At 44.0% G+C, this 10,689-nt stretch overlaps 1 protein-coding gene across 1 annotated transcript; it reads left to right on the top strand.

Annotated features, from left to right (window-relative positions):
• Positions 1-227: 227 nt before the first annotated feature.
• Positions 228-10,303, top strand: LOC122048586 (chloride conductance regulatory protein ICln-like). Its single transcript, XM_042610137.1, has 4 exons — positions 228-394; positions 443-584; positions 9,997-10,111; positions 10,194-10,303. The coding sequence occupies exons 1-4, from the start codon at positions 228-230 to the stop codon at positions 10,301-10,303; spliced, it is 534 nt and encodes a 177-aa protein (XP_042466071.1).
• Positions 10,304-10,689: the final 386 nt, after the last annotated feature.

Genomic DNA, 10,689 nt, shown 5'->3' on the forward strand with positions numbered 1-10,689 from the left:
GCTGATTTTGCTGCTCGCGGTAGGATTCGGCGCTGCCTCCAGGTGTGTTATCAACTAATCGGTCGACATGGTGAGGGGGAAGACACGGATGAGGAGGATAGAGAACCTGGCCAACCGGCAGGTGACTTTTCCAAGCACCGGAGAGGCCTTCTGAAGAAGGCCTTTGAGCTCTCTGTGCTAGATTAAAAAGGGGCATTGTGTCCTGGGAACCCTAAGATACTCCCGCTATGGGTTTAGGGATGTTGTACTTCGATGGTCGCGTCGTCGACGACGATGGACGGCCCCTGCTGGAATCCGATGACGACGAGGAGCTGATGCATGTTGAGCCTGGCGTCGCCATCGCCCTCGGTTCCCGACCCATGGAGTCGCCTGGAACTCTCTACGTCACCTCAAGGTATCAATGCCACGCTCACTCAGATTCTTGCTTCTTGTCTTCTCTCAGATGTGAGTGGATCCTGCAGGAGGGAGATTTGGCTGAGCAACGCCGACAAAGGGAAAATGTATGCGGTGGATTTCTTGTCGTTGTCCCTCCACGCTGTGTCAAGGGTCCTGGAGACTACCCCTTTCCTTGCATCTATACTCAGGTATTTGATCTATGACTGAGTTTGGGGCGGTTCTACCTGAACTTCTATTGAATCCAAAGGATCAAAATTACAAAACGTAACTTTTTTTTCTTTTCTGTTTATCTTGAACATTAGAAAGCTTTCTGTGTTTTTTTGGAGAATTCATTGTGATGCTCGATAATGCGCTATTTTCCCTCACTGATAGGTAAACTTGAACTTTTGTTGCCTCTGACTTGAATTTTCTAAGCATGAATTAAGGGGCTACCGGTAAGCTGTTGTAACGCCCCAACTCCTGGGTACTAAGCTATGAGTCGGATCGCTACATTAACTACTGAAGCTACTGTGCTGTACTGTGCCCTAAACTGGGTAAAATAAAGTTTCACTAACTGACTCTGTTAAACTGACAACTGGTACACCCATGCTGTTATAAGGAAGGGTTCAAGACCTTTTCGGTTGGGGTATATGTGCTAAGGAGGATACTTGACCTCCCGTCTGAGCTAGAACTCAAAGCTAACTTCCCAGCTAGCTGCTGTTCGATCCACGGCTCGACCAAACTTGCCGCGATTCCGTGCCCTGCTGGATCGGTCTAAGGACCGATCCAGCAGAGGCTGGATCGGTCGGCAAGACCGATCCAGGTGTGTCTGGATCGGTCTGCAGACCGATCCAGGCACCTGGAGACGCTGGGATACCTTCTCTGTATCCATCTGGATCGGTCGGCTGACCGATCTTGGAGAAGGAATGGCACTGGATCGGTCTGCTGACCGATCCAGGTTCTGATAGTCTGAAATGAAATCAGAATTTCTGATTTCCAGCACTGATTCGTGCCAAAAATCACATACACAAGCTCTATATACATGAAAAACACTCTAGCATGTAAATACTAACGTTCTAAACATGATAAACTAAACAAGACATAGTTTACTAAGCTATAACACCTAGTAACAAGACTAAGTCATAAAACTAGACATGTTAAGTACTAGAACTGAAATAAAAGCGTATAGATCCCAAGGATCTTTATTCCAGACCCCTTGCACACACACATCATCGTAGCATCGCCCCCCAGCCTCCGCTAGTCCACTTTTCTTTTACCGGTATCTGCAGTATAAGAAAAATAGCATCTGTAAGCTAAGAAGCTTAGTAAGAAACCATCTACCTCACAAAAACATGCAACGATGCGATTATGGTTTTAAATCATGCTGTTTGAAAACTGAACTGAGCATGGCAACATGGCATGGCATACAACATGTACTGAACTGATCATGGCATACAAACAAGCTGAGCATAGCATACTGTATCTGAACTAAGCGTAAATACTGAACTGATCATGCATATACATCTAACTGGTCATGAACTCAAATCATGAAACTTAACTGAGATAATTAACTGAAACTGAAACTAAGTTAGTATTTCCATCACTGATTACATATTTGGAAAACTATATATATAATAATAGATGAAAATACTAAACATGCTGCTGGGCCCTGGCAACTGTACTTACTGTGCGCGCATCCCTACGAGACCCGGGATTGCAAGTTCCGAATCCAGCAGGGTTACTAGGTTATCTGAACCTAGGGACGACTGTGGGAGTCCAGCCCATGGATATCTGATCCAAGTACAATGCCAACTGAATAAAAGTAAAATACTGAATACTGTTTTATTTTACTTTGCTGTTCTAGGTTATCTGAACCTAGAGGCTACTGTGGGAGCCCGCCCAATGGATATCTGATCCATATAGCTGTAATAACTGATAATAAGCTGAATAAAATGTTTCTAATACATTTTACATGCTGTTAGGACGCCTACTGGTGCATCCTTCTGAACTGGGCATTTTACCGAATGCTTGGTGTGCACTAAAAGCACACCCTAAAACTGAAAACTGTAGAACTACTGGACTAACGCCAAAACTAACAAGCGAGAGCAATTATACTGCAGGTGAGGGGTTTCTTACCTCAATCGCAAGGTTTTCTTACGATTCTATCCGCTAGGTTTTTCGGAAAAACTGCTCCGTTCGACGAACCGCTTACGTCCTCGCGTTCCTCTCGCGGAGAAGAACCGACTTCGTGCTGGTGTTGTCGCCGGAAAGTGAACACACAATCCTAGGGAAGGAACCCTAGGTCTCCTTTGCTTTGTTTGCTGCGCCGAGAGAAAGAAACGGGAGAGGGAGAGAAAGGCTTCGTTGAGGAGAGAAAATACCAAACCAAAAAAAATAAACCAATCCCACTTAAGTTTTCTATTTATATCGAATAGTTATTTCTCCCAAATCAAATATAAATATATTTAATTTCCTATCCTTTCAGCACGGCCCTGCTGGGTTCACTTGGTTTCCGGAACACATAATAAGTCGTAGGCTCCGATGGGTCCCGGGTTCGATTCCCGCGTAAACCATTTTGCGACTTATTTGTTTTTGCTACTTTCGGTACTCCAAAAATTATGTAAAAATATCCTAAAAATCTAGAAAAATCATAGGGTATTTCTAAAATAAATTCGGGAATTTTTTTCGGGCTTTACAATCCCCCATACCTTATAAAAAGTTCGTCCCCGAACTTAAAACAATTATGGGTACTTCTGTCTCATGCTGGCCTCTGCTGTTGTGTGATTTTGCCAAGTGACTTTAACTAATGGTACTTCCTTTTTCCGTAATTTCTTTACTGCTCGGTCTATTATCTGAATAGGCCGACTGTCATAGCTGAGATCATCACGGACCTGTACCAACTGGGGCTCAATCACCTGGGTGGCGTCTGGAATATGCTTCTTCAGCATGGAGACATGAAATACGTTGTGGATGACATCTCCTGAGGTAGCTCTAGCTCATATGCTACCTTGCCCACTCTCTTCGTGATAAGGTATGGTCCCACATATCTGGGAGCTAGCTTGCCCTTCTTCCCAAAACACATGACTCCCTTCATGGGAGCTACTCTGAGGAAAACTGTATCCCCAACTGAAAACTCTAGGGGTCTGCGTCGTGTATCAGCATAGCTCTTCTGACGGCTCTGTGCTGTCTCTATCCTCTGGCGAATCTGCTGTATGGCTGCTGCTACTAGATCTGTCTGAAGCTCTAGTTCCTTCTGTTCACCACTCTCATACCAGCAGATTGGTGATCTGCACCTCCACCCATAGAGTGCCTCATAAGGTGTCATGCCGATAGTGACCTGATAACTATTGTTGTATGCAAATTCTGCTAGACTCAGATATTTGCACCAACTTCCCTTGAAATCTAAGGCACAAGCCCGGAGCATATCTTCGAGTTCCTGATTTACTCGCTCCGTCTGACCATCTGTCTGAGGATGGAAGACTGTGCTGAATTTTAACTGGGTGCCCATAGCTGACTGTACACACTTCCAGAAGTGTGATGTAAATCTGCTGTCTCTGTCTGATATAATGGTTCGTGGGACTCCATGCAGCCTGACAATCTCCTTGAGATACAATTGAGCTAGCTGCTCCATGGAATAGGATATTCTGATAGCTAAGAAGTGGGCTGATTTAGTCAACCTGTCGACTATTACCCAGATGGCATCAAAACCATTCGTGGTTCTGGGTAATCCCACTATGAAGTCCATAGAGATATCCTCCCACTTCCATTATGGAATCTGGATCGCAACTCCTCCTGTCGCCGATGTTCCGCCTTAACCCTCGACGAGTTAGACAGATGTCGACGATTCGGCGATATCTCGCTCATCCTGTGCCACCAAAATCATTTCTTTAGATCCTGATACATTTTGGTGGAACCAGATGCATCGCATAGGGAGTCCCTGTGAGCCTCGTCTAGAATTGCTGTAGTTCCTCCCGATCGGAACACAAAGTCTGCACCACAAGACACTACCCCATCGGACACTCAACTCTCCACTTTCGATTCGCTAACCCTTGCTTGATTTTCTGGATTTCGGGATCCTGCTGTCCGGATATCATCAAGCAAGGTAGATGCTAAGGACATAGTGGAAGCTGCCCGACTATAAGCTCGAGACTAAAAGTCGTAATCTCCTTCCTTAGGGGTGGTGACATAGTTGCTAAAGATAATAAGGTAGCATGGACTTCCGCTGAGTGCCTCGCTACCTTATTAGCTTTCTTTGGATGGTAGAGGATATCTATGTCATAATCCTTGACCAGCTCTTACCATCTGCGCGATATTCAGATCCTTCCGAGTAAAGAAATACTTCAGACTTTGATGATCTATATACACTCTGAGCTCCGGACAAATAATGTCTCCAAATCTTGAGAGCGAACACCACTGCGCAAGCTCAAGGTCGTGAGTAGGATAGTTCCTCTCATAATCCTTGAGTTGTCCGGAGGCATAGGCGATCACCTTGCCTGCTGCATCGATCGCTCCTAATCCCAATTTAGAGGCGTCCAGATGTCAAACTGCATGTTTTCGGTATAGCTAAAATAGAGCACCGGTCTCCGCTTTAGTTCCAATTGTCGTTCTCACGTCCTTTGTCCACTGAAATTTCTTGTTCTTCCCGGTGAGAGCCGCTGGGGAGGCTATCCTGGAGAAGTCCTCTCAATTTCAGTAGCCTCGCTAATCCCGTAAAGCTTCGATTTCATTGGCGTTCTGGGTCTCTTCCGCCATTTATCGCTTCTATCTTTGGGATCTACCATAACACCATCCTTGGAGATGATGTGACCTAGAAAGGCTACCTGGTCTAGCCAAAATTCATATTTCGTGAATTTGGCGTACAGCTGGTTCTGCTGAAGGATCTGCAAAACTGTCTTCAGATGCTCTGCATGGTCCTCCTGAGTGCCTGAATAGATAAGAATGTCATCGATGAACACGATGACAAACTTGTCTAAGTATTCTCTGAATACTCTGTTCATGAGGTCCATGAAAGTAGCTGGAGCATTTGTCACGCCGAAAGGCATGACTACGAACTCATAATGTCCGTATCTGGTCCTGAAAGCTGTTTTAGGTATATCACCTTTCTTGACTCTAACCTGGTGATATCCTGATCTGAGGTCAATTTTAGAGAACACTGTGGCTCCCTTTAGTTGGTCAAACAGGTCATCTATCCTCTATCTCAAATTCAATTTCCCTGTCTGGTGCTAAGCCTGGTAGCTCTTCAGGGAAGACTGCTGGGTAGTCACAAACGACTCGAACCTCTGATAGTTGTTGGTTCTTGTCCTGGCTAGTGTTGACTACATTTGCTAAAAATCCCATGCATCCTGAATCCAATAGCTGCTGTGCTTTCAATGCTGAGAGAAACTTCCTGGCTTTTCTCTTTGGTTTTCCCATGTACTCAAACTGTACTCCTGCTTCAGGTTGGAATATGACCTTCTGTTTACGGCACTCTATAGAAGCGCCGTATCTGATCAAAAAATCCATTCCAAGGATGACATCGTAGTCAGTCATTTCTAGCACTATCAGATCACCAAAAAGTTCTCTGTCTGCTATAATGACTGGCACTGCTCTGAGCCAGTGCGTAGATGCCAAAATGTCTCCTGAGGGTAGTGTTGTCAGAAACTGACTATTGAGTACCTCTGGAGGTGTTGCTAATTTCTCGGCAAATGCCCTGGATACCTAAGAGTGGGTTGCCCCAGTATCGAATAAGACAGTTGCATTATGCTATAAAATACTGATATGACCTGTGACAACTGTCGAGGCATTTGCTACGTCCTCTCTGGTCAGTGAGAAAATCCTGGCATTCGTGATAGCTGTGGGGGCTTCTAATCTGCCCTGACTGATCTGTGGACCATCTAAGGCAGCATACATCTAATGTAGCTGCGCTGGCTGAGCTCCATACTGTATCGGTTGAGGCTGAGGAAGACTGTTCTTGTTCGGGCACTGCTTAGCCATGTGCCCTTCCTGTCCACATTCAAAACAACCTCGCGTACCCTTGCGGCAAACTCCTGGATGATGTTTCCCACAAGTAGCACACTTGGGATGTCTGGAATGTTTTCCAGCTGGTCCTCCTTTTGGGTCACTGCTTGCCTTGCGTTTCCCCTTCCAGTTGGAGCTATGTCCCTGTTGTTTGAGTACCTGAGCCAGCTTGTCCCTTGGGCTCTGTGGAAACCTGCTTCTGCTGGGTGATGCTGTGCTGATAGTGCTCGGTGCTCAGAGCACTACTCACTAGCTCCTCCGTGGTTTGTGGCCTATAAACGCCACCAGCCACATTCATTGCGATCTCTGGTCCGAGCATCTTCAGCATCAACCGTACTCGTTCCTTCTCTGTGCTGACTAGTTCCACGACGGGCCAACTGTTGAATTTCTTCACGGCTTCGAATCGATAGGTTGCCCGACGAAATTTCAGTAAACTCGCCATAGTGTCGGTTCGTGACTTGCATGTGAAAGAATTCCTCGAAGAATTCTTTCTCAAGTTGCCCATGTCATCCGGTTTACTGGCCACTTCGATCTAATCCGCTCCCACCACATGCGTGCTTCTGTTAAGCAGAAGGAGGTACACTTCACCTTTTCGTGGCGAGCCTAGAAGCTCCATCGTGCTTTCCAGTGTTTTAAACCATGCCCGAGCATCCTCGTTCACCGGTGCCCGAAGTTCTCGCTTAATTCTCCGCCACCGATAAGGTAAGCTTTCTCTTAGCCCCTCGCCATCGCTACCGAATAGTACTACAGTCGAGCTGGTACAACCTCCGTGATTACCGGAGTCGTGAGGTTCGATCTGGAGTGACCGGGAGTAGTCTCATGGTTAGCCTTTAAGGAGGATATCTCCTGCTGTTCGCCAGCCTGAGCCACTAGTGTCTGAAGGTCCGGGAAGGCACGAACTCGCCTCAGTCTGGGGCTCACCGATGCTTTCTTAGCTGGACGTTCTCGTACCATTTTCTAAATAGCAGAGAACACATATATATAACTAGGCTATCATGTTATAGTTAACTACTGGTAACATGTTAAATACTATCACTGTAAACATGAATTAATTAACTACCAACATGAGAGCAAACACGAAAGCACATATAACTGATATGAAAGCTGAAAACAAAACTGAGTGAGAGATGTTCTTACTTGGAAGCTGTAGGCACAATGCTGATGTGTGTGTAGGAAGTAAGGAACTTGCTCTGATACCACTCTGTAATGCCCCAACTCCTGGGTACTAAGCTGTGAGCCAGATCGCTACATTAACTACTGAAGCTACTATGCGAAAACTGGGTAAAATAAAGTTTCACTAACTGACTCTGTTAAACTGACAACTGGTACACCCATGCTGTTATAAGGAAGGGTTCAAGACCCTTTTGGTTGGGGTATATGTGCTAAGGAGGATACTTGACCTCCCGTCTGAGCTAGAACTCAAAGCTAACTTCCCAGCTAGCTGCTGTTCGATCCACGGCTCGACCAAACTTGCCGCGATTCCGTGCCCTGCTGGATCGGTCGGCAAGACCGATCCAGGTGTGTCTGGATCGGTCTGCAGACCGATCCAGGCACCTGGAGACGCTGGGACGCCTTCTGTTCGATGCTGGGTCGGTCGGCTGACCGATCCAGGGAGATACAGTAGGCTACTGTATCCATCAGAAGGAATGGCACTGGATCGGTATGCTGACCGATCCAGGTTCTGATAGTCTGAAACGAGATCAGAATTTCTGATTTCCAGCACTGATTCGTGCCAAAAATCACATACACAAGCTCTATATACATGAAAAACACTCTAGCATGTAAATACTAACGTTCTAAACATGATAAACTAAACAAGATATAGTTTACTAAGCTATAACACCTAGTAACAAGACTAAGTCATAAAACTAGACATGTTAAGTACTAGAACTGAAATAAAAGCGTATAGATCCCAAGGATCTTTATTCCAGACCCCTTGCACACACACATCATCGTAGCATCGCCCCCCAGCCTCCGCTAGTCCACTTTTCTTTTACCGGTATCTGCAGTATAAGAAAAATAGCATCTGTAAGCTAAGAAACTTAGTAAGAAACCATCTACCTCACAAAAACATGCAACGATGCGATTATGGTTTTAAATCATGCTGTTTGAAAACTGAACTGAGCATGGCAACATGGCATGGCATACAACATGTATTAAACTGATCATGGCATACAAACAAGCTGAGCATAGCATACTGTATCTGAACTAAGCATAAATACTGAACTGATCATGCATATACATCTAACTGGTCATGAACTCAAATCATGAAACTTAACCGAGATAATTAACTGAAACTGAAACTAAGTTAGTGTTTCCATCACTGATTACATATTTGGAAAACTATATATATAATAATAGATGAAAATACTAAACATGCTGCTGGGCCCTGGCAACTGTACTTACTGTGCGCACATCCCTACGAGACCCGGGATTGCAAGTTCCGAATCCAGCAGGGTTACTAGGTTATCTGAACCTAGGGACGACTGTGGGAGTCCAGCCCATGAATATCTGATCCAAGTACAGTGCTATTTTACTTTGTTGTTCTAGGTTATCTGAACCTAGAGCTAGGTTATCTGAACCTAGAGGCTACTGTGGGAGCCCACCCAATGGATATCTGATCCATATAGCTGTAATAACTGATAATAATCTGAATAAAATGTTTCTAATACATTTTACATGCTGTTAGGACGCCTACTGGTGCATCCCTCTGAACTGGGCATTTTACCGAATGCTTGGTGTGCACTAAAAGCACACCCTAAAACTGAAAACTGTAGAACTACTGGACTAATGCCAAAACTAACAAGCGAGAGCAATTATACTGCAGGTGAGGGGTTTCTTACCTCAATCGCAAGGTTTTCTTACGATTCTATTCGCTAGGTTTTCCGGAAAAACTGCTCCGTTCGACAAACCGCTTACGTCCTCACGTTCCTCTCGCGGAGAAGAACCGACTTCGTGCTGGTGTTGTCGCCGGAAAGTGAACACACGATCCTAGGGAAGGAACCCTAGGTCTCCTTTGCTTTGTTTGCTGCGCCGAGAGAAAGAAACGGGAGAGGGAGAGAAAGGCTTCGTTGAGGAGAGAAAATACCAAACCAAAAAAAATAAAGCAATCTCACTTAAGTTTTCTATTTATATCGAATAGTTATTTCTCCCAAATCAAATATAAATATATTTGATTTCCTATCCTTTCAGCACGGCCCTGCTGGGTTCACTTGGTTTCCGGAACACATAATAAGTCGTAGGCTCCGATGGGTCCCGGGTTCGATTCCCGCGTAAACCATTTTGCGACTTATTTGTTTTTGCTACTTCCGGTACTCCAAAAATTATGCAAAAATATCCTAAAAATCTAGAAAAATCATAGGGTATTTCTAAAATAAATTCGGGAATTTTTTTCGGGCTTTACAGCTGTTTCTTGGATAGCTACATGTTGGTGCTTGAGGTTGCCTATTTGAGTTGGTGATTACTAGCTGAGAATGGTCCTTTATAGTAATAATGTCCTGAAAGATTTGAATTATTTGAGGGGCAAATTTGAGTTACACCATTGAGGATAGTTAGATTGGCTGATGGCTCCTGTGCTATTTTTTGCTTTATTTCTTATGTACTGTTTGCTGGATTCTTTATCAGATCGAGATAGGTGATGAAGATGAAGAGTCTGAAAGCTCAGATTCAGAAAGTAATGATGATTTGGAATTGTCAAAAGTAACTGAAATGAGACTTCTTCCTTCAGATGCTAGAAAGTGTATCCTTGCTATCATGCATGCCTCATATTGTTTTCATTTGTGGCAAGTTCATTGATTGATGCATTTTCATGTATAAAGTAGGTGTTGCTGAATCTTTTGTGGTCAACTTTCTATTTAATGCTATTATGAGTGTGTTTGTCAAAGTAGGAAAGAATCTGATGCAGTTGGCATTGCTTCATCATGGATTTTAGTTATGGCATAATAATACAATTATGAATGTCATCTTATCTTATTGTTCTGATTATCCTACAAGTTCATTGCATCAATCTTTAACTCATTGATTGCATATTCTGGGACTGTGATTGTCTTCTTATCAAGTCCCATCTTTCACTAAGAGAAAAATCTCTATGCTTTTTATATGGTTGTTAAGTTCAGATCAACCTTGCATGTTGCTTTTTTTTTTCTTTTCTTGATACTGAAAAAACCTTAGAATTTGGGTTTGGTCAATTATTTCTTTCATATTCTGTATCTTGGTAATATAAAAATATTACATACTGGGTAATCATATGTTGTACAATGTTGATCTACAATGCTAGTAGCAGTTATGTTTGTGAATCATGATGTTAGTGTGTAGAGT

This window comes from Zingiber officinale, chromosome 2B, assembly GCF_018446385.1.
Source record: "Zingiber officinale cultivar Zhangliang chromosome 2B, Zo_v1.1, whole genome shotgun sequence".
Lineage (NCBI taxonomy): Eukaryota > Viridiplantae > Streptophyta > Magnoliopsida > Zingiberales > Zingiberaceae > Zingiber > Zingiber officinale.